The sequence below is a fragment of the Malus domestica genome, chromosome 10, assembly GCF_042453785.1.
Source record: "Malus domestica chromosome 10, GDT2T_hap1".
In the NCBI taxonomy this organism is placed as follows: Eukaryota; Viridiplantae; Streptophyta; class Magnoliopsida; order Rosales; family Rosaceae; genus Malus; species Malus domestica.
The window spans coordinates 27,773,317-27,797,818 of NC_091670.1; the positions used below are offsets into that span (position 1 = coordinate 27,773,317).

Below are 24,502 nucleotides of genomic sequence, written 5' to 3' on the forward strand. Positions count from 1 at the left end.
GGAACACTCATGCTTGAAGCAGTAGATGCTGATAATGCGGGAGGCGCATTGGTTACACTCCGACAACGAGTAATCAACTGCAACATCTATACACTTTTTGAACCATAAAAATATAACATTAGACACTAATCCTTTCTTGCATTTGAAACTAATCAATTAGCAGCGAAAGTAATATTATATCCTTTCTTGCATTTGTTCACATATATATAAAACAGTAGTGCAACGGTAGAAACAATACTAATTCAAGATGGCAACTATACTTTAAACCAATGGGATCAAATGTTCCGTTTATGTGTATCTTGATTATTTTGGTCGCAATCGTGATGCCTTATCTATGTGCAACTGAGCTCTATTTTATGTTTTTATTTTCCATATTATTCGGCACATACATCCTACTCTCCTGCATGAGCATGCCATCAGTTTCTCGAATTATGAAGCCTTTTTTCTTCCCCCGATTCCTTGCTTGAATTATTTCCTGGGTCTCTTTATCATTCATGGGCTTCAAGTACATGATCAATTAAAATTGGCCTGACTTGAAAATTAGCAAGTAAGGCTTCATCTCGATCTTCCACTCCTAACTTCACTCTAGTAGACCTCAAATCTGCAAGAAGAGGAACGTGACAAGCGTACAAAGCATTAAGTCTAACTGGAGTCTTCCTACTAAGTGCATCAGCCACTACATTCGCACGACCAGGGTGATACTCATTTATGCAATCATAATCACTAAGCAACTCAATCCACCTTCGTTGCCAAAGATTAAGATCACTATAAGTAAACAGATACTGAAGACTCTTATGATCTGTGAAGATCTTACATTTCTCACCATAAAGATAATGTCTCCAAATCTTCAAAGCAAAGATGATAGCTATTAACTCCATATCATGAGTAAGGTAATTCATCTTATGAGGCTTCAATTGTCGTGAAGCATAAGCAATCACCCTACCATGTTGCATTAACACACAACCTATACCATTTAAGGAAGCATCATTGTAGACCTCAAAATTTCTGCTATCATCTGGGAGTGTTAAAACAGGTGCATGAGTGAGATAATATTTCAACTGCTGAAAACTTTGCTCACAATTATCATCCCTCTCAAACTTAACTTCTTTTCTAATCAACCTCGTTAATGGCAAAGCAATGACTGAAAAATCCTTAACAAACCGTCTATAATAGCCTGCTAGGCCAAGAAAACTCCGTACCTCAGTGACGGTTTGTGGTTGTTGCCAATTCTCCACCGTTGCTACCTTTTGATAATCCACTTGAATACCTTGAGTAGATATAACATGTCCCAAAAATGTCACTTGATTCAACCAAAATTGGCATTTGCTAAACTTAGCAAACAACTGATGTTCCCTTAATTTCTTCAATACCAAAGTAAGATGTCGAACATGTTCTGCTTTAGACTTAGAGTATACCAAAATGTCATCAATAAAAAAATGACAAACTTGTCTATATATGGTTGGAATACTCGATTCATCAAATCCATGAAAGCTGCTGGTGCATTTGTTAATCCGAACGGCATCATAAGAAACTCATAATGACCATAACGAGTCCTGAAAGCAGTCTTAGGGACATTCTCATTGTTGATCTTCAACTGGTAATAACCAGACTTCAAATCAATCTTAAAAAACACACAGGCACCTTGAAGCTAATCAAACAAATCATCTATATACGGCGATGGATACCTGTTTTTAATTGTTACCTGATTCAATTGCCTATAATCACTACATAGCCTCAAAGTCCCGTCTTTCTTCCTTACAAACAAAACTGGAGCTCCCCAGGGTAAAGTACTAGGCTGAATAAAACCTTTATCAATTAATTCCTGCACATGGACTTTCAATTCCCTCAATATAGCAGGAGCCATTATATATGGAGTCAAAGATATAGGATCCTTAATAGAAATTAACGGTGTTACCTGACGTTGTTAGAATATTTCGTCAGACTTGACGGAATATTCCCCTTCGTTTTCCTTGGATCGCCAGAGACCGTCGCCGTCGCTTCTGCGATCGCCGGTTTCTGAAAAAATATTGAAACCTTCATATCTTCTTCATTTCTCAACCAAAATTCATGAAATTTGTATCGAAATGAAACTTACAACGAGTTGAACAAAACCTTACCAATTGTAAGCCCTAAAATCCACGGAATCTCACAGAAGAAACCTCGATAATCCGGCCAAAACTTGAAACTCACGAACTGGGACTTCCCAACGTCTAAAACACTCCAACTTTCCTCCCCGAGCTTCGTGAAGACGTCCTAAAGCTCCCTAGAACCTTAAAATTCATTGAAACTTCCACGATCACGATTGCATGAACAATGCTCAAATATGGGATTTCTGGGTTCTCGGGTTTTCAAAGGATTCACGTTCTAAAAAGGGTATGGATGTGTTCCTAAGCTCACAAGGAACACGAAGATGGCTTCCAAAACCTCAATCTGTGATTAGTGAGCTAGGTTCGATGGTTGACCGTACGGTCGTACGGAAAATGGAAGAAAACCAAGAGAGAGAGGGAGTCAATGAGATTGGTTGGTGTGTGTGTGTGGTCCAGGTTTGGCCAACCAAACTAAAAACAACTAAAACTTAAGTTCCAAATCTTTAGGAAAGGAAATAATTGGTCAAAATATTAAGCTCAAACCACACCACTACACAACGTAGTTGACGTCCAAGGGTAATTTAGACATTTCACACCATCAGAGAAAATATTTCGGGACAGGCTGTGACACAGCTCCGTCGCTCAAAGCTGTTTTGCGTGACGAATGCACACCTTCGTCGCACAAAGTTGTTTTGCATGACGTCAGTCTGCGTCGTGCAAAGTTTCGTTGCGCAAAATGTCTTTGGGAGACGTATTGTTGTCATCGTTGCGCAAACATACTTTACGCGACGTAATTTGCTTTGTCGGCAAAGTTGCCGTCGCGCAAATTTGTTTTTGCACTAGTGCTGCTAACCGTGAAGGTAATATAACTAATAAAAGTTTTCAAATTTCAAATCCCTAAAATTTAGGCCAACCAGGTCAACTTTCCTAAAACAATCCAACAAAAGGATATGTGAAAATGAATAATACAATTTTGAAAAGAAAAATCAATTAAAAAAAATGACATGTGGACAATGTCAAAGGACTTTGATAAAAAACTTAAAACCAATAAGGTTTCAATCGATACTATATAACAATTAGTGATCAGAACCTAATTTCTCCCTAGTGTTTTATTTATTTATTTGACATTTGGTTGGAGATTGTTTTTCCTTCCAACTTAGACTAAATGTGACGTATAGCCCTCGAATGACGATGATATTAGTTTTTATAAGACGAACTTAATTAAGTTGAAGATACAACTCATATGCATAGATTTTGTTCCATTGTTTATTTGATAAGACACACTAAATTGAATATTCCGTTTCTCTTAACATTTAAAGTTACTTCATAAATAACAAGTCATTGAACTCGAGACACCTTAGTGTGAAACTCGCTAAATAATCAATTAGTGTAACACAATTGACTATCTTAATACATATGCTTTTTTTTTTGTCAAAATCTTAAAGCATATGCTTAAAGTTAATCACTTGAAAACAACTAACGAGATGACAAAGCATCATTGGTTGGCATCCTAAATTTTCAAGCACACCAATCACCCTAGACCTAATTCTATAGAAAACTCATGATCAAGCAACTATTCGATACCACTACAAAAGAGCACAACATTTTTTTAATAAGGCGCATATGCTATGCAACATCGTCAAATGCCATTCAAAGTTAAAGATTTATTCTCTAACAATCCATCAATTGCTCAACATTTCTCAAGTACACTTTGCTAACTCCCTTCAGATTGAATCTACTTTATAAAGATATATTTTTTTAATTATATTATTGAAAAAAGACTATTATTCATCTCAACTTGTAAGTGAGAGGTCTTAATTTCATCTCTCGTGCATGACGAATTCGATACCAAATTATCATAGTTGGTATATTGTGTGTGTCTTTAGCCCGAATTTTCCACTGTTTAGTGTAAATAATATCGTTGTATTGAATAAAAATTGCAAAAGAGACAAAAAATATTGCATTTTCAAAATAAAAACACACCCCGCAAAAGATAATTGAGACATTCACAACTAGGCCCTCGTTTGGTATAACGATTGGGTTTTGAAAACCCCCTACATTTAAGGCATACTGAAGATGGAGGAAAATGATTTCTTATTTTTGAAAGGATTAGAAGAAAATTAAACCTGAAGAAAACTTCTCTCTTCTAATCCTACTAATTTGGAAAGGATTAGAATTGATAAATTTCTTCTTAAGGAATCATTCTCATACCTATTAAGTCCGTCACAAATTTTCATTTATTCTTTTAGCATATGTTAACAGTAGTGTCTTATCCATTCCAATTTGTTAAAAATCTCCTAGTTAAAATGAGGCCTAAGCTATAAATAGTTAATGTCAAGGATTGACAACGACGGGGTGGTGGCGCAGTTGGCTAGCGCGTAGGTCTCATAGCTTCTGAGTGATCCTGAGGTCGAGAGTTCGAGCCTCTCTCACCCCATATGTGTTTTTTCGCTTTCAGTTATTTAGTTTGGGCCTAGGCCCGGTCAAACTCTGGGCTCCCATACTCAATTAGAAAATCATTCGGGTCGGCCCAAAGTCTCCAACAGCTCCACAGCGACCCAAATCCCAAAGTAGATAAACCCTAAAAGCCGCATCAGAGCTCCATCTTCATTCACTTTCCCCAAAACCCTAAACCGATTCAGGGGCCTCCTCTCTCTCTCTCTCTCTCTCGTCTCCTTTCTCTCTCTACAGCTTCTGTTATTCATTTCAAGGACACCCAACGATGGTGAAGAAGAGCAGAAGTAAGCCTCTTAATGTTACTGAAAGTCTTTCATTTTTGTTAATTATTGTTCTTTTTTTTTAATTAATTGGAATTTGAATTTAATGGGTTGCAAAGATTAAGAATAAGAGAGATAATTTCACCGAAAGTTTATTATTTTTGTCAATTTGTTTTGATAATTTTGTATTTTGTTTCTGGAATTAATTGTAATTGGATTAATGGGTTGCAGAGAGCAAGAGCAAGAGAGTGACGTTGAAGAAGAAGTACAAGGTCATAAGGAAGGTGAAGGAGCACCACAAGAAGAAGGCCAAGGAGGCCAAGAAGCTCGGCTTCAAGAACAAGAAGGTCGAGAAGGACCCTGGTATCCCAAATGACTGGCCCTTCAAGGAGCAGGAGCTCAAGGCCCTCGAAGTCCGTCGGGCTAAATATATCGAAGAAGAAGAGCAAAAGAAGGCTGCTCGCAAGGAGAGGGTACGGTTTTAGTATATTAGTCAAGTATTGCTGCATTGGTTTCTGTTTTTGTGATTGATTTTTGTTTGAATTGTTTTGAGTAACAGTTTACGAATTAGAGTTTATTGAGTTTTCGAGCAGTTGGATACGAAATACAGCCCTTTCTATTTACTTATGCATTTGACATTCACCTTGGCAATTGAAATTGGGTTTTAAAGTTCTTAGCATATGATGCATTAATAGCTGAGAATGAATGGGTATTTTTCTTCTTCGATAGAGTACCCATTTTGTGTACATATGAAGTTTCGATCTTCGAGTTCTAATGTAGAAGTTGTCAATAATATTTGTTCGGCCTATTTGAATTTGATCGTTTAGATACAGTCACTTCGCTGCTTTTAGAACACACTTTCAGCTTTATCTTATTGGTAAGAAAACTCTTTATTCTTATTCAGGCTAAAAAGAGGAAGATGGGGATTGTAGAGGACGAAGATGCCCCCAGTTCAGAGGAATTGGCAGAAGAAAGGAGTATTGATGATTCTACTGGCTTTGGGAATAATCGGGGTATGTTGTTACTTGGTGTTTTAAGGATGGTTCAGCTTGTATATATCACTACCTTTTCTATTTCTTTAATTGTTCTTGAAATGCTTTTTGCTCTGTACAGATAGCTCAGATAGGGCTTTCTACAAGGAATTGGTTAAAGTTATTGAAGCCTCAGATGTCATTTTGGAAGTTCTCGATGCTCGAGATCCCCTGGGTACCCGATGTATTGATATGGAAAAGATGGTGATGAAATCGGGTCCTAATAAGCATCTCGTCTTACTTCTGAACAAAATTGGTAATACATTGCATGCTTTCTAGTATCTTAAGACATTGATTTGCACTTTCATTTATTTTCTTGTTTCTAAGCTTTAGCCTTTATTAACTGTGATGGTTCTTTTATGTCAGATCTTGTCCCGCGAGAAGCTGCTGAGAAGTGGCTGACTTATCTTAGGGAAGAGTTACCAGCTGTCGCCTTCAAGTGCAACACCCAAGAGCAAAGGTCAAACTTAGGGTGGAAATCATCTTCAAAGAAATCAAAACCAAGCAGCCTTCTCCAGACGAGTGACTGTCTGGGAGCTGAAACTCTTCTTAAATTGTTGAAGAACTATTCCAGAAGTCATGAGGTACGAATATCATCTGTTCAGGAAGCAATGCCACACGCACGCAGAGGCATATTATATATATCCCTCTGAAATTAGGGTTTTCATTGCTGGCATAAGAGTAGGTTTGAATAATTTCATCACATTATTTCTGGTGTAAATGTGAGCTTTTGTCCTTCACAGATCAAGAAATCAATTACTGTGGGTGTTATTGGCCTTCCTAATGTTGGAAAGAGTAGTCTGATTAACAGTTTGAAGAGAAGCCGTGTTGTCAATGTTGGTTCTACTCCAGGATTAACAAGATCGCTGCAAGAAGTTCAATTGGATAATAATGTCAAATTGTTGGACTGCCCTGGTGTTGTAATGCTTAGATCTAAAGAGAATGATGCCTCTATAGCACTTCGAAACTGCAAAAGAATTGAGAAGTTAGAGGATCCAATTGCTCCAGGTATTTACCCATTGTCTAATTATTCGGTTAACCGTTTTAATCTACTTGAGTGCCCTAAGAATGCATTGATCTACCATGAAATTCTTATAGTGCTGTTGTATATGAAACTTACATGTATTGCAATCCTTCGGGAATTTCGTTGCAAACAAGACTTACTCACTTTACCCTTCGTTGAACAGTAAAGGAAATTTTGAAGCTTTGCCCAGAGAGACTTTTGGTGACTCTATACAAGCTCCCAAGTTTCGATTCAGTTGATGACTTTCTGCATAAGGTGGCTACAGTTAGGGGTAAGCTCAAAAAGGGTGGTGTTGTAGATATCGGCTCTGCTGCAAGAATTGTTCTGCACGACTGGAATGAGGGTACGCATTGACCTTCTTGCATTAGACGAGAACTGTGTTGGAAAAAAAAAATCTGTAAATATGCTGAAAGATTTGATAATTGATGTTAAACGTTCAATGTGTTTCAGGTAAAATTCCGTACTACACTATGCCCCCGGTTAGGAATCAAGATGAACCTTCAGAGGCAAACATTGTTTCGCAGTTGGGCAAGGCATTTAACATTGATGAAGTATACAATGCTGAATCTTCATACATAGGAAGCCTCAAGTCCGTTAGTGATTTCCATCCTGTTGAAGTTCCTCCAAGTTGCCCGCTCAATTTTGATAAAGATATTGAAGAGGTTTGTGATCTGTGCTAAATACCATATCACTCCTGAATCCTTTTCTGTTATTCAGCTTTGAAGTAGTTAAACTATGGTAAATTGAATTGTCTCTGCATATTTTTGGGTACATTCAGTAGTCTTTCTAGGAAGCTGACCGATTCACATTTGATTTTAAATTTCGTGGAGGATTATCAAATTCTCAATGTAATTTGTTTTTGCATTTTGTCACGCACCAGGTTGATGCGGCACAAGGACCATCAAGTCACGTTGATGAAAGTCCTCAAGATATGGTTGATGGAGACGATGACCAGTCCATGGCATGTGAAGAAGAAGATGCCGGTAAACCCAAGGATAAGAAAGCTAGTAGAACTATCAGGCAAAATGAGAAATTGTATACAGCTGAAGGTATTCTCAATCCTAAGCTAAAGAAAGCAGAGAAGAAGAAAAAGAAAAAGGCCAAGTCAGCCACAGCCTCAGTTGATGCTATGGACGCTGACGGTGACTACGACTTTAAAGTGGATTACAAGAAGGGATCTGCTATGGATGTTAGTGATGGTCAAGTTATTGGAAAGGTTCCCATGTCTGGTACTGGATTCGATGAACCGGAGGAATAGCGATTGAATAGAACTGTATTATCAGAGGCGCTTCAAGGTGCATACCCAAGCTTGGTCTTGAGTTAGCCTGCTTTTTTGTTCTCTTTAAATTATATATGAATACTGCTGGTTTTCAGATTATTGTGTACGGACGGGAGTTACATCTGCATACAAGAGAAAAGCTTTGATTCAATTGTTAGTCCTGCTCTCGCTACACACACATGATTGATAAATAATTTGATATGGCAACCGCAAAATCAAGCGTATGCCTGGTGTCTTCCTGTGTATAATCAATAAATCAAGCGTATGCTTTTCAAAAACTGACGGGCAAAAGTAACAGTCAATATATAGCGACCAACATACAGAAATAAACAGGGGTTGACAACAAATTTGTAAAGCAGTAATTTCTCAAGGAGACAGAATTCATGAGTAAACCGAACCCCGGCAACTGGAACTTCTTACCTGAAACTCGTCAACTTGCTTCTGCTGCTCAGCTTGCAGCCTACCAATCGTGCTCAAAAACTCGCCTACACCGGACTCAATGCGCTCGTTTATAGCTTCAGCTAGAGCTTTCCCCAAGAAAAACGCATCCAGAACACTCCTGCTATCACCCTCACCTGCAACATTCAGTCATCAAATCTTTGCAAATCCCAATTGAAAATTTACATTTCACCAATAAAACTCCACAATTCTGGAAAAGGGTAATGACATACTCTCAATCCATTACCCAAAAAATACTGTTCATCAATAAAATATTGACACAAAGAAAACCCAGTCATCTCACAGAACTAACAAAGAACCACAAAGCTTTGTTCTTTCTTAATTTAGAGAAAACCCCAATTCATATAAATCAACAGTTTCCACCACAACATTCATTTCAACAGCAAACACAGAAATTACATTAAAAAAAATTAAAAATTTGAAGAAACAGAGGTAAGAACAATACCAAATCCGGGTCCACCGGGTTCTGCGCTGCCACTGCAGTGAAATATGCTTCTTTGAGACCATTTTCTTCCATAAAATCCGACTCTTTTGAACTTCAAATCTGTGTGAACCTTTCCAGAGCTTGAAGACGATGCAGAGAAAAAGCTGCTGCTTCTGGGTTTAGAAAACGGGGAAGAAAGTGCTTGTGTGGGAGCAGAAGCAGAAACTAAGACCCCACAAATCATGTTTTACTTCAGTCTCAGATTCTGTCACTTTCTCGTTGTTTCTCCCCTTTTGTTGTCAGCTCAACAGAACAAAAATCTTCTGAGTTGGCTCGTTGCAGTACGGTCGGGTTCGAGTTTAGGGTTTGTAGTTGGTTTTAAAGACATGGGCCAAAACTTGTACACAAATATGTCGACATATAAAACAAGTGCAGTCTCTGCTAATTTAATACACGTCCCACCACACACCTTGCTATCAAAACTTATGTTTCTTGAGTTTCATGATGATTGATTTGATTTGACAATACTATCGTGCTACCAAAACTTATGTTTCTTGAACTCCATGGTGATTTGATTTGACAACACTAGGAGCTCAAGCACACCTGTTTGTGGGATTTTGTGCGCTAGGTATTTGTTATTGTCAATCGCGTTTTCACGTGATTTAATTGTAAAAATAAGGAGATTAACAATTAACAAGTGCATGAGTTGGGATTGAAAGCTAAGTTTTGTCAATCCGGTTGTAACGTATCATCATTCGTCATTTGAACTGTTGTCTTACATCTGACGAAAAAAATTCTCTTAAGGCTCGTTTGGGTGAGCACACAAGTGTTTTTGTTTGTAGCACTTTTTAGTAATGCTTTTACGAGTAAGCAGTTTGTTGTTTTACAGGCAACCAAAGTTATTTTGGATAGTATAGAAGTGCTCTTGATATTAAATAGTGTCTGGCTGTCAAATGAAATGCACTTTCAGTAACAATAGATTAACGACTTTTTTCTCAAGAATTTTTGCATAAGTATTTTTCGTATATAATCAGCATACAACTTGGTTAAATTGTTGATGAAAATTCAATTAAAAATTATAATAAAATGATAAATACTTAATTGAAGATACATGTACTTGACAATTTGTTTCTTAAAAACAAAAGGACACGTTATAGTTGCGTGATAATCAAATGTGAAATAAATATTAACTAGACATAAGAAGATTAGCAATTCTTTCTCGTTCGACATCTATCTCTTGCCTATGAGATAGTTATTACACACACAGGTAATAACTAGACATAAGAATTGCTAGTCTTCTTATTCATCAACAATTTGCTTAGCAATTCTTTCTAGTTTTTTTTTTCATCAACAATTTCTTCATCTCTATGGTCTTCCTCATGTCCGGGCAAAAAATGTGCATTCTAAACTGGTAATATCCTGTTTTTTTATGTTCAATTATTGTATGTTATTATACAATAACTGGTTTCTAAGGAACCTTATGTGTTGCTTTGACTGATGCAGGAGAAGATGGTCGCTCGCAACCATGCTCTTTGCAAGTCAGCGAAAGAGGCATATACATGTTATCTGTTAGCCAATAATTCACACCCTATGAAGGACATCTTTAGTGTTCGCCGGCTCAATCTACAGGTACCCATCTTACTATTGATACTGTAAGGAAGCTGTTTCTTTTTTCAGTTCTGTTGTCGTGGTGGGTGTCAAAGTGGTTTCTATGTATGTTTCAACTCGTCTAGCTTGAAGTTTCTATAGATTACTGTGCATATAGGATGGTAAGAGATGAAGTAGGACATAGAACCTATGTAGAAGAAGAAAGAAAACTGGATTCACTCCTGGGGCTTCCGACTACTACATAAAATGCCTGTGTGTGTAATAACTACGAAAGATGATTGTTTTGACATGTGTTTCACCCAATTAATTCTGTTATGTTAAAGGTTTTTATTCCATTTACCATTCAGTTCTCGGGCGGAGCCACATGAAGGCCAGAATAGGCCGGGGCCTATTTTGGAATTTCACTCATTCATATGTGTTGTTTGCTAGTTTATACGATAAAGAGTATATGGTCCATTAGTGGAGTAGAGTTTAAAGTTTCTAGCAAGTCATGGGCTCGATACTCATTTATGCAAACAATTTTATGATTTTCTTACCATCTAAGCCTTATAACTGGCTTTCTGGTTTAGGTAAGTTAGTCCAAATATAGTCTATTTAGGTTAGCCTTCTTGACCATTTGTAATGTTTCTGTACTTTCAATTAATAAACATTATTTTCTATTAGGTTTTTTTTTATTAGCACCTCACATATTGTTGAATATATCCCACATAAATATGTATTATTGAATCACTCATGTATCTTAACATGAAATGACTATTTAGCCCCAACAAATTTAAAAGAAATTGAATACACAAATTATTTACTAATATGAACCCTAACTCTAAATTGGTTATCTAAACCTGAACCCTAAAATCCTAAAACCCCTAATTGACAAAATCCCCCAAATTAATAGAAACCTAAACCCTAAAAATAGAAAAATGTTACGAATTCGTAACCAAACGTACTTCATTATGGATTTTGTAAGAACTACAACATTTTTTTGTTATCAAAATCTATAACTACTCCAAAACAAATTTTCAATTTCTCAAAAAAAAAAAAAAAGAATAAATCCATTATAATATAAAATTTTTTGTCTCTAAGTGGTAAGCTTTGGTAGTTGACACTACTTTCTTTTAAGTTTTGTACAATAAAAAGAATTGAACCCATTATAATTTTGAAAAGAAAAAAAAATTAATTCACCCATGTTCTATCATTCTTTTTTGGGTCAAAATTTTGTGAGATTGACTCTAGATGAGTAACAGAGACGGATACAAATTTTGGATTTGTGCTCTACCAGTAAAATAAACCAACAATCGAATATCATGTAGTCGTACTTCATTAACAATGAAAGAATGTTGAATGTATGTAAAGAATGTGGGTTGTATGTAGAAAGTTTGGGGTGTGAGGGTAGTGTAGGAAAATATGTGGGGTGTACTAAGATAAATTTTGATTAAAAAAGTAGATATAGGATGTATTAAAAAATATGTGAGATGTTAATAAAACAAACATTTTATATTTCGTTGATTTGTTCGTCGCTTACCCTGATTATCAACTTCACCATAATTACCATCACAAGCACAAACACTAGTACTCATTACCACAACTAACACATCTGCATTTAAATGGACCTCTAATTAATAATTATATGCATCATGTGGTATATTCGTATGGATTTTGAATCATTCATTGTTTAAGGCATTGGGCCTTTGCAAAAAGTTCTTTGCTTTTCAGACCCAGTGTGAATCCCTATTTACCCCAACAACTGGACCCACATCTCAAATTTTACTTCTTTTCAAGACAAAACTAGCATTGTGTTTTACTATATAAGCCTTCCGAAGCCCACAATCTTATGATTTTTTTTTTAAAATTAATTCTTTTTTTCTTTGTCAGTTCATATAATACAAAATCTATACAATGAATGTAGAGGAAGATCTAATTATGTTGAAAGAAGAATCTTATAGTAATAATAGTTTTGAACTATCCATGATTTTAAATTTTTGTTCGAATCTAATGTGTTGAACCTTTTTTAATTAAAGCTCGTAAACAAACTATGTTGTTTTGATATAATGATCTCAAATACTAAATTTTTTATACAAATTTTAATGCTCTATCAGTGTTATTTAATCAAAAGTTTCCATGACAATACAAAACAATAACAAGAAATCTTTGATCGTTCTCCAATTAATTATATTTGTAACTATTTTTTTTTTTCTAATTTCTCTCATTAGCTTATAGCCCCTCTTGTAATGAATTTCTGCATTCGTCACTAATTTTGTTGGAATTGAATGTACGTTTAGGCGGTGGCAGCTTCATCTTGCTTTCCTAGACCCCCAAGGTGGACTTGACCTAATTTGAGTGGACGATGGACATAGACAGCAATGCATCAAATTTGTTCAGGAAGAAGGAAGAGGCGCACAAACATAGTAGGAACTGATCGGAATTTTTTTTCCCGGTAACAGAACTGATCTGATTTTTCTTTAATGGTTGGTCCAGTTAAAATATGGGGTGTAATATTCACACACCCAAAGAGGGCGTTAAAATATGGGCAGTTGCACAGGGCCCCAATTTTTTTGCCATCTAATGTTATATATTTAGAAAATTGCTTTTGTTAGTACTTTAAAATCTTATTATGCATTCCTAATAAGAGTAAATTTTGTTTCCTTCTAAATATAAAAAGGTAATGCTAGAGAGACTAAATTTGTGAACTAAATGATGAGTCACCAATAGGCAGTGTTCTAAAAAACGCCCTAGGCAGCTGCCTAGGCGCTGGGCACCTAACAACCGAGGCGTTTTTGGCAAATCGGGTGGAAAAATCGGGTTGGGCCTAGGCGGGCTAGGTGGTCCTAGGCGGCCCTAGGCGGTCCTATGAGGTTTTTTATTTATTTATTTTTTATTAATTGCGTGCTTTTTTCTTTTTTGGTTTCATGGTGGTATACTTATGGAAATGATGTATCTAATTTGCAAATGATGGATTTACTACAAGTTCATCAAATACTTATGGAAATAGTGTACCTAATTTGCATTTTATCATTATTTTATTATCCATACAAGTATAGTTTTTTTTTTAGATGTCAATATGCACTTATTTACAAGATATACAAGAAATTTACCTAAATCCGCCTAGGCCGCCTAGCCGCCTAGGCGCTAGGCGCTAGCCTGCCGCCCGACTAGCGCCTAGCGTTTTTTAGAACCTTGCCAATAGGAAATGATCACGTTTATCAATGTTTAAGTAATAATTCAATCATCAACTTACATGTCATTTAATTTACAAAATTTTGTCTACAAATTTAGTATCCCTAGCATTACTCAATATAAAAATTTCTAGTACACTGACATATTCTGATTGTCAATAATAACACCCTAAAAACAATAGTTTTCCAATTTTATTATATAATAAGGTCATATATTCAAGTGAACTTTAAAGTTAGAGTTTTAAAGTTTTGTTTTTCTTCATGTTTGGTTGTTTAAGATTGAATTGCTTTTGATTATTTAGTGAAGGTTATGTTTGTAGCATTTTTACTTATAATTAATGACATTTGTAAACTTGCAATTAGTGTTGATTTAAGCGATTGTTTTATAACATCAATACATTGTTTTACTTTTTTTAATACTATCTTAAAGATGGGCCTTTTTATAAATTTCGCACAGTACCCCCAAAATCTCAGAGACGGCCCTGCACACACCCCATTTTACTTTTCACACACCCTTTTAATTTTCGACGGTCGGATCAGATGAATTAAAGAAAGTCAACGGATAGAAATTAACAAGGGGTATGTGGATAGCACATCCCTAAAATATATGTTGTTTGTTCTATACATGCTATTGTGATAAGGATTCGCTATGGTCAATCAAGCATTTGAGCTTTTTTTATAGTAGACACGCGTGTCTGATTGTAGCACTCCCTCATTATTATAAGGTGTAAGGAGGTATGCAAATCTCCAAGTTAGAACAAGAACAAGAACCTGAAAATGTTGATGGTGTTAGCATTGAAATCACCCAGTAAACTTTGTTTAATTCTTGTATTTACAACTCATTTTTTGGCTCATCGTCTTATGCGGACTGAGATTTTCGCTGGCATTGGAACGATGTTTAAGAAATACGTTTATGTTTATTGATATTATACCTTAATGCATAAATTCGTTGTCTGTAATTAATAATACAAACATCAAAATATTGACCGAGCTTGTGTTTAAACATAGAACGTTATGAGTTAACAATAAAAGTTCAAACTAACAGGGTATTACCATGAAAATTCAAGGCGTTGCCTTATTGAGACAATGGATATCTCGTTTACGAGTACTTTTAAAATGACTGAAAATAATTTTAGATAAAATATTTTTGAGTCCCAAAAGTACTTGAAGTGTTTTCTGCAAGAAGCACTAATTATTGTGCTTCTTCTAGGAAGTATCTTAACTGTTTTTTCAAAATTTACTTACATTTTTATTAAAAATTGATTCTAAAAACATTTTAACTGAAAACGTTTTCAACCATTTTGAAAACACTTCCAAATATCAAGCCTATCCAACAAAAAGTGATCCACAAAATTTGAAATGAAAAAACAAAAATGGTAGTAAACTACGTACGGAATTTCCAATCCAATGACAATGATATAAATTAATTTTAATTTTATTTCCCTATTTGTAATTGATAGCTGGATTGCTCACGCAACAATAGATGTCAGATTAAATTAGGAATTGTCAATATACCATTAACATATTAATAAAAAAAAAAAAATCTCATTGTTACCGGAAATGAAAAATATAAATATTTTGTAAAGTACGTAGGAATGGACAAACTTTATGAACTCATGTTTATCTGGGTTCCCTAAATTCTTGAGATCCTGTTCTGTAACTATTCTGGCACCACTACATTTATCTAATATTATTAACATTATGTGCATGAAACAAACAGATACATCGAGCCACCCATCTAGTAATTCTGAATTAAAATTTATCATATTTTTCTTATTTCGTGAAAGAAAAAACAAGAGTCGGCCTGTTGTTTGCCTCGTGTTCACTGAAGTTTTAAACTTTATAATTATCCCATTTAAAAAAAAAAAACTCATAGAGCATGTGTTTGTAGTTTTACTTCGATCATTTAGAGTTTGAGAATTAAAAATAAGGTTTTTATTACAAATGATTTTTGAAATTGACCTAACTTTATCACTTAGGTTCCTTAATTTGCAAATCAATTAATCTCGTACCTAAATTAATTAATCTCATCAAATAATTCGGGTCCGTGTTTTTACCCTTTGGATCAAATTTTAAGGATATGGATTGTTTGATGGGAATAATTAAGTAGAAGGGATCCGGAGAGTAGAGAGAGATAGAGGCGGATGGGGATGAGGGAAGATGCTGACTGGGTTTTTTTTTGTTGATTTAGTTTTTCAAATATTTCATTTGGTTTATTTTAATTTAAAAAAATATTTTTCTTTAATTTCTCCACGTAGCACCAAGTTATTGTCTATGTAGGCTACATGCATGCCATGTTATCATAACAGAAAATTTATTGGATTTTGACTGTAAGGAGGACCACATCGATGTGCAGTAATGAATTTCAATGAAGATATTGATTGATCTTCAAATTGAATGACCAAAGTAATGAGTTAGTTCAATTTCAGAAACCATTTATAATAAAAACCCTTAAAAAAATATGATAATCATAAAAAAAAAAGTTTGGGCTGATATTAATGAATAATTGGGGGCAGTTTTTAGGCTTCACTTGAGGAAATTAGTGCTTAGGTCATATGTTTCAATTGAAATGCAACATGGTTGGTGGACCATCACTTGGATGTCACCTCAAAATTATAAGTACGTAATTGGGCAGTAATCTTCTTTAATATTCAGGAGTACATGACATTAATGAATAAAAGCACTTATATTAACAAAATTATCCAAGGCTTATAGTTTACGAGGTTTAACTATTGAGCTTTTGTGTTCATTTTTATTTTTTTTGGAAAAAAAAAAAGCGTAGGTCAACCAGCTACCTTATTTGGTCTCACCTTTTTTCTCAAATGTGTACAACTTTCTCTTGTATTTTGATTAATTTAACTTTATATTGATACCACTAACGATAACGTATCAATTTGTTATTGGATGGTCATACAAGTCTGATCACATGTTTCACATACGAAAATTATCTCCTTTCGTTAACATTACTTTAATAATTGAAAATAGAGTTCAAAATTAAGAGAAAAATAAAAGAAAGAAAAACGTGTTGGATGAGGTCCTTTGATTTGAAAGGGTTCTAAACATTCTAGAGGGGGGCCTATGTGCGTCTCCTTGACTTTGGTAGAAACGAGCATTCAAATGTTCCCAAAAACTTCAAAATTCGACCGCAGGTCAGCAACTGCGTGGCATTTTCGTTATTTACTCTAAAGTTGGAGGGTAGCTTAACAAATTCACAACAAAGACCCCGTCGCTACCTAGCTTCTCATCTAGGCAAAACTCCTCTCTCTCTCTCTCTCTCTCATCACGATAAAACCACCGTGACTTTGCTTCTTTCTCAGCAACAAAAATAACCCTCAGAACCTCCGCCCTCTCTCTCTCTAATCCGCAACCGAAATCTCCACCTCTCTATCCTAGCTTTAGGGTTCGGGGATCGAATCGATGGGGCAGCAATCGTTGATCTACAGCTTCGTGGCGCGCGGCACGGTGGTCCTCGCAGAGTACACGGAATTCACCGGAAACTTCACCAGCATAGCCTCCCAGTGCCTCCAGAAACTTCCGGCCACCAACAACAAGTTCACCTACAACTGCGACGGCCACACCTTCAACTACCTCGTCGATAATGGCTTCAGTAATTCCTCTCTCTCTCTCATCAGATCTTTTCTGATTTATGTTTTTAGTTTCCGGTCCGATCCGCGTCTTGGTCATGGATTTGATCCGCTAATTTTGCTCGATTTGGATTGCCTCAGTGGTTTCTATGCTATTTTTGGAAAATCATTTATTTTTAGTTCGATTGGCATAGATTTTTGTCGCTTTGAGGCCGAAGGATAAGATTCGTATAGATTCTCAAGCTCGTAATTTCTTGTGCGTTTTTCTCGGATTTTGTTAGGCTGTTTGTTAGGTGAGAAAATGTTTGTGGAGAATGATAGGGTCAAAGTTTGTGTAGTGAAAAGGAAAAAAATTGGTAGAAGTAAACCTCGTAACCCGCTGTTGTTAACTTAAATTGATTCGTTTGATATGAGTGTTGAATTGGTTTCTGATATGAGAGAAATAAAATTCACGATTGAAGTTTTTATTTGGGTATTTGTTTTTCAGGATTCAGTTAGTAAATATTATTGTATCTGAATTATGTTAGTCATAGATTTCTCAAAAAAATTCTGCAATCCGGATGACCATGGTTCTGTAAAGCTTATTCACTTGTGCATTCTAATGGCTTTCAAAAATTCAAAGTGTTTCTTGTTTTCAGATTTAACCAATGAAAAAACTCTCGGCTTAAATAAGTTGAATGAGTACAGTATTTTAGCTTCTACATTTTTCGTAATTACCAGACCCTGCGTAAAGCGGGAGCCTTGTGCACTGGGTACGACCAGATTAAGCTTTAGGAAATATGGCAAGAAGTCATTAATCGTCAAATCTGAATTAATGTTTTATTGCTGAGTAATGTTAAACTTACTATCTATTTGTACCATCATTTGTATCATCTCTCTATTAAAAGTTAGGCCACCAACACATGTGAGTCCCATCTCTTCCATCTCTATTGGAGAGATGATACGATAGATGGTAAGAATAGCATTTTTGTTTATTGCTATGTATGTTTCTACCCAGTTTGTCAACGTTACCAAAACATAATTAGTTGAAGAAGTTGAACATGAATTGTCTCACTTTAAGGAGCCTGTGGAAATGGAGTTCACGATCAGCCACTGTGAACATCTCTTATTAATTAATCTGTCAAAATCATTTCTCTAACATGAATGCCTGTACCAGAACCTTGAGTTTTTGAAGCCCCTTGCTCTTGCTTGGGGTCGGCGGCAGCTAGACACCTCCTCCTTCCCTTCTTCTTTGCCCAGCGTTCTTTGCCGCTTCCCCGGCTTTTATTGCCGGTTTTTGCTTTCTTATTTTCCTCTGTTTTCCACCCGTCCTATATCCCTATCACCCCTTTTCAAACCTAAGCATCCATCCTCTTCCATCTCTTCCCTCTACCACCCACCCTCATAATTCATCCACACCCCAACTATTGCTCAAATCCACGAGCGACGATCCAAAGATGGTGGCCAAGTCCATTTTCGTCTTTCATTGCCCCTACCCCAACCGGCATGCCAGATTCTGTGGCTTCTGCCAAAGTAGGGGTATTTCACATACCCCTTAGCCTCACCACACTTCCATCTGCTGCTGTATTTGTATATACTTGCAGGGTTTGGTGAAGGTAATCTGGATTTGGTGGCTATCGTTCGGATCGGCATTTCTGGTGACGAATTTTGGTTGCGGTGCTCATTTGGTTATGGGTTTGTAACTTTTATGCTATGATGTCTTGGTCGAATTGATCACTTGGTCGTTTTCTCCAGTGTGGCTGCCTTGGTGACTGCTGGCAAGGTGTTCATGGCGGCGGCGGCGGCGGCAGTTGTTCTCTGCGCTTGGACGATAGGATTTAGGATTCTGTAATTTTTCTGTCTATCTGCTTATTAGGTTGGGCTTATGTGCGTTTGGTTTCTCCCAATGTTTATTGGGTTTCCTGCCTCCCTTTGGTTGGCTCCATGTAAGCCTTCCTTTGTTTAATGAATTTAAGTTTTCAACCAAAAAAACAAAAAAGAAGAAGAACAGAGCTGCCTGAAATTACTTTTCAGTGGCAAAACATTTCAGTTTTTTATAATTAGTTACATGGATATGTAGTTTTTATACATTACGCGTAGTTGGATGATGGGTATCTTTATATTCATTTTTGTTTCGCTTTACTCTTTAAAGTTTGATACATTTATGTCTATAGGAGTTGAACTAACTTTACTCATTTGATGCTACAGCATATTGTGTAGTCGCAGTTGAGGCGGTTGGTCGGCAAGTTCCTATTGCCTTCCTTGAGCGGATCAAGGAGGATTTTACTGGTAGATATGGTGGGGGAAAAGCTGCAACAGCAGTTGCAAATAGCCTGAACAAGGAATTTGGGTACTGTTGTTTTTTAGTTTTCCATTCATTGAATTGAATGTGCTTGCGATTTCCTATGAAGTCCTTCTAATCCCACAATTTTGGTGGCAATATATAGGTCCAAACTGAAGGAGCACATGCAATACTGTGTGGATCATCCCGAAGAGATCAGCAAGCTTGCAAAAGTGAAAGCTCAGGTTTCCGAAGTCAAGGGAGTTATGATGGAAAATATTGAGAAGGTAAGTCCTTGTGACTATTTATATGTACAAAACAAAAAAACCTTTGTTTAGTTTGATATCTATTTCTTGTGGGCATTTTTTTGCGGGATTGATATTCAGTAACAAAATTTTAGAGATTGGGATCAATGTGGTTCGGCATTATTTGATTGATTATGTTCTTTGCAGGTTCTTGATCGTGGGGAGAAGATTGAGCTTCTGGTGGATAAAACAGAGAACCTCCGCTCACAGGTTAGCGACCGTTGTCATTTTTATTGTACCCTGGCATAGCCGAGTCAATTACTTAGCACCAGTAACCCTTAGTTGCTGTAGGCTTCGATTAGTTATGTTTATCTTTTTGTTGGTTGTGCATTTTGTTTCAGTTCCATTAATTATCTTCTGTATCATGTGTCACTGATTGATTTGGGTGATGCAGGCACAAGATTTCAGGCAGCAGGGGACCCAGATGAGGAGGAAGATGTGGTTGCAGAACATGAAGGTGAAGCTGATAGTTTTGGGAATCTTAATCGCATTGATTCTCATCATCGTTCTATCCGTGTGCAATGGCTTCAAATGCTGATGTGTCCATAGACTCTTACTGCGGACTGGATGACGTTCGTTCCTCGCGCTGATTTCTGGTCGACGTATAATTATTTTTGGCACATCCTACTTTCTGCTATATTTTGCATCGTAAGACCGTTTGTATAGCTTGTATTCGTGAATTCTTTCTATAATAGGCCCGCTCGGAAGTGCGAATCGCTCTTTGATTCCTTTTGTTCCGTGGAACTTATGTTGTAGCACTTTGTGACTGATTTGGCAGAACAACTGTGAGTGTTTCTAGATTTGATATTCAACAATTGAAAAGTGTCCAACATGTGAAGGAAATGTGTTGCTTTTCGCCTTCTATTGAGAATCGAAAACACGAAGGGAAATGTCCCTTGAGAATAATGTATGAAAATGGCTTTTGCCGAACAGAAAAACGAGTACTAAGTACCAAGACAATGGTCATATGTCGATCTCCATGTTGTCGATCAGTCGAACCTTTCCAAACCAGGCAGCGACGCAGAACACGACAGGCCTTCTGATCTCTTCTACCGACTCCAAGCTTTCCTGGTCGACAATCTGGCGGCATAATTCACAAACAATTAGAAATTTCGGGCAAATATAAATTAAGTTTGCTGAAAAATTAGCTTACAAGACGTCTCCCGGAAAGGAGGAACAAATTAATACAAGAAAAACGAAGTGAAGTACAGATTCATTCAAAATAGGGGTTTTAAAATTCAAAGCTATAAGAAAAGCCAATGCAGTAAAACAAGTTCGTTCTACGACGCTCACCTCAGCATAATCGACTCTTCCACCGGCTTCACTAATCGCTTGGATGACCAAGTCTCTCAACTCTTTACAATTAACTTGTCCCTTTTCTGCAGAAGATCTAGCTTCTGACAATGACTTGCTTATAGACAGTGCCTGCATGTCACCGAAAATAACACACTAATAATTGAACAGAAGACACTGCAAGAGCAAGAATGCTGCACAACTCAAGTTCTATATTCGCAAATAACGAGAAAGGCTAAATGCAGTTGCAAACCTTTTCCCGTTCTTCAGGTGAGAGGCGCACATTGCGTGAACTCATTGCCAGGCCATCGTGTTCTCGCACTATTTCAGAACCTATCACTCTAACGGAAAAATCAAGATCTCGAACCTGTACAAATACAAAGAGAGCGATAATCAATAAGCAGCTTCCTACAAATGTGGCTAAACATCATTTAATCAAAATATGTCATGTCTAAAACTAATGCAGCAATTAGGTTTGAAATGGCCAACTTAAGTAAAGCAAACAAAGCTTTTGAAACCGGTTTGAACCCAAACCCGAAATATATGATCTGCAACAATTATCCATTCAATTACCGCAAGCAACTCAAATCCTCAATGAACACAACATTGGCAATCTATTTTTCTTTCCTCAAAGGTTAGCGCACCAAACATTCTTGCATTGACAAAACACATCAAATCAAGACCACAATCAGGTTCACACATTAAGTTCTCACACCGAACATTTTGTCATTTCTTCTATGAAATCCGTCAAAATTTATCCTCCCATGTGCCGCAAAAGTGACAATTTCGTACAAGAAACTAACGTAAGTCGACATACAGACGTCCCCGAATTCAAACACTAAACAGAATGCAAACAACAAAGACAAAAATTGGATGCAATTGAAAATGTAGCGACAAGACAAGAGGTACTAAATCATGTCTTGGCCATCAACTTTCCAACAAAATCTTTCAAAGTTTTACACTTTCATGCTCCAATTCATGAACTTCTAGAAGCTTATGGCATGTCGAAAATTCCACGAAAATAGATTTCATCATACATTTTGTAGAAATTCGCAAAACCGATTGCAATGGAGCTCAAAAAATTGAACAGGAACTCACCATCCGCTGAATTATCCGCCATTGTTGATAATCCTTCTTCCCAAACACCGCAACATCAGGCTCCACGATATTAAACAGCTTGCTCACAACCGTCGTAACCCCTCTGAAAAACACCGGCCTGCTCCGCCCGCACATCCCCTTCTCCAACCTCTCGACCCTAACCCACGTCTCGTGCCCCACCCCCTTGTCCTCCAAGCACGACACCGTTTCGCCGCAGCCGCTCTCAACCGCCCCATTCCTCGCACGTGCGCTTGCGTCCGTGCTTCCTCCGTAGTCGTACAGGTTGTGGGGGTTGAATACGACGTCGACGCCGCCGGGAATTTGGGCGAGCTTCCGGATGTCGCCGTGGAAATCGGACGGGTATGTGGATAGGTCTTCGGAGGGGGCGAACTGACCCGGGTTCACGTAGATCGAGATGGCGAGGACGTCGGCATGGGTGCGGGCTTCTCGGATGAGGGAAAAGTGTCCTTCGTGGAGGTAGCCCATTGTGGGTACTAATCCGATGGTCTTGCCTTGGGCTCTCATGGCGCGTGACCACCTCCTCATCTGGTCCTTGTCCCTGATAATCTCTGGTTGTTTGGCCGCCATTGTATGAAGTGTTTTGAGGAGGAAGTGAGAGGGATTGGTGGAATTTGAGAAAGCAAAGGTGAAGTGACAAGGGAGGAGGAAACCGTTTATGTGGCGGGTAGGTTGGGTCACGCCTGCCTACGCTGACCAGGAGATAAAGGATATGTTTAATAAGATGAAATTGTAGAAATAGTCTTTCAATTTTAACCAAACTAAAGTAATGGTCATTTCAACTAAAATATCATGACTAATTTGTCTCTTAACTCCTTAAAACTTGCAACTATGCTCATTTTTATGAACACCTTTAGAACTTCAGTCAAAATGAGTCACATGTCACGCATATGAGGCTGAATCGAAAGGCAAATATGAAAAACTAAATGAGAAAAATTGTAGCAATGGTGCATCAACTTTAACCTAACTGTAGAAATGGTCCCTCAATTTTAACTCAATTGGAGCAATGATCCAGGTCCCTCAACTTTAACCCAACTATAGTAATGGTCATTCCAACATAACTTATTTTGATGGAATTCTAATGGTGTTAACGAAAAGAACCATAGCTGCACGTTTTAATGAGTTAAAAGACCAATGATTATTAAATTTTAGTTTAGGGACCATTGCTCCAAATTTGTATGGAATGTTTGAACCAGAGCAAATTTTCTTGGATAATACTTAAATTCCCTATTGGAAAATGAACACATTTCTCCACTTATAAATAACGTATTTTCATCATATAAATTTCATAATCGGAAACGTTCAATTTCTTAATCTTCATTTGAAAATCATTCTTACAAAAATCATTTGAATCAGAGATCGTTTAGTCATTCAAATGTATCAAATAAACCAAAGGTGTAGGTATTAAGTATCATATTAATGATGAACCACTCATTTGTTTGATACATTTAGATGACTAAACGATCTCCTATTGCATATTTTTTTTGTAGAGATGATCTTCAGGTTTAGGGTTAAAAAAATTATTGGTAAAGATATGTCATTTGCAAGTGAGGAGCAAACTCATTTCTTCAAGGAAGAATACAAGTATCATTCAATTTTCTTTATCCATATGTTTGTCATCTAAATATCATTGACACAAACATTTTAAATAATACTTGCATTCCCCCTTCGTGGGATGAGCTCATTCTTTCACTTGTGAATAATGTATCTTCATCGTCAAAATTTTCATAATAGGAACCGTTCGATGTCTTAATTTTGATTTGAAGATTATCCCATGGAAAAAATGCAGGTATTATTAAAAGAATTTATTCAATTTAGAGACTATTTAGTTATTCATATAAATTAATTCTTTTTTTAATACACACTTGCAAATAACGTATCTTCATCGTTTAAATTTTATAATCGAAACCATTCAATATATTAATTTTGATTGAAGATTATCCTAACGGAGGAGATGCAAGTATTATTAAAAAAAATTTATTCAATTCAAAGACTGTTTAGTTATCCATATAAATTATGTCCTTTTTTTTTTCTTTCTAATACATACAATATTATCTACAATGAGCTAAAAATGGGCTAACCATAATAATTTGACTCAAATTCACTTTTGGCGAGAATCGAATCTAAGACCTCTCACTTACAAGT

The 24,502-nt window shown here is 36.6% G+C and overlaps 3 protein-coding genes, 1 long non-coding RNA gene and 1 other non-coding gene across 5 annotated transcripts; 3 read left to right on the forward strand and 2 right to left on the reverse strand.

Moving 5' to 3' along the window:
• The first annotated feature begins 4,439 nt into the window (after positions 1–4,439).
• On the forward strand, positions 4,440–4,524 carry TRNAM-CAU (transfer RNA methionine (anticodon CAU)). Its single transcript is given in 2 exon segments — positions 4,440–4,477; positions 4,489–4,524. It is a non-coding gene; the product is annotated as a tRNA-Met (tRNA).
• Positions 4,525–4,679: 155 nt separating this feature from the next.
• LOC103445412 (guanine nucleotide-binding protein-like NSN1) lies at positions 4,680–8,289 on the forward strand. Its single transcript, XM_008384420.4, has 9 exons — positions 4,680–4,828; positions 5,036–5,277; positions 5,709–5,817; positions 5,918–6,091; positions 6,202–6,419; positions 6,579–6,843; positions 7,023–7,202; positions 7,310–7,521; positions 7,740–8,289. Exons 1-9 carry the CDS (start codon positions 4,810–4,812, stop codon positions 8,115–8,117), a joined length of 1,797 nt encoding a protein of 598 aa, XP_008382642.1. The 5' UTR covers positions 4,680–4,809; the 3' UTR covers positions 8,118–8,289.
• Positions 7,856–9,414, reverse strand: LOC103445411 (uncharacterized). Its single transcript, XR_011572509.1, has 2 exons — positions 9,043–9,414; positions 7,856–8,713 (listed from the first exon to the last, which is right to left on the reverse strand). It is a non-coding gene; the product is annotated as an uncharacterized lncRNA (long non-coding RNA).
• A 7,740-nt stretch (positions 9,415–17,154) lies between these two features.
• On the forward strand, positions 17,155–20,758 carry VAMP (putative vesicle-associated membrane protein 726). The gene is given in 5 exon segments (NM_001294025.1): positions 17,155–17,406; positions 19,571–19,712; positions 19,810–19,930; positions 20,096–20,158; positions 20,343–20,758. Coding segments are annotated over 5 exon segments (660 nt in total). The 5' UTR covers positions 17,155–17,216; the 3' UTR covers positions 20,487–20,758.
• A 24-nt stretch (positions 20,759–20,782) lies between these two features.
• On the reverse strand, positions 20,783–23,057 carry LOC103445414 (pantoate--beta-alanine ligase-like). The gene is made up of 4 exons (XM_029109913.2): positions 22,340–23,057; positions 21,495–21,608; positions 21,242–21,373; positions 20,783–21,028 (listed from the first exon to the last, which is right to left on the reverse strand). Exons 1-4 carry the CDS (start codon positions 22,925–22,927, stop codon positions 20,912–20,914), a joined length of 951 nt encoding a protein of 316 aa, XP_028965746.2. The 5' UTR covers positions 22,928–23,057; the 3' UTR covers positions 20,783–20,911.
• Between the last annotated feature and the right edge of the window lie 1,445 nt (positions 23,058–24,502).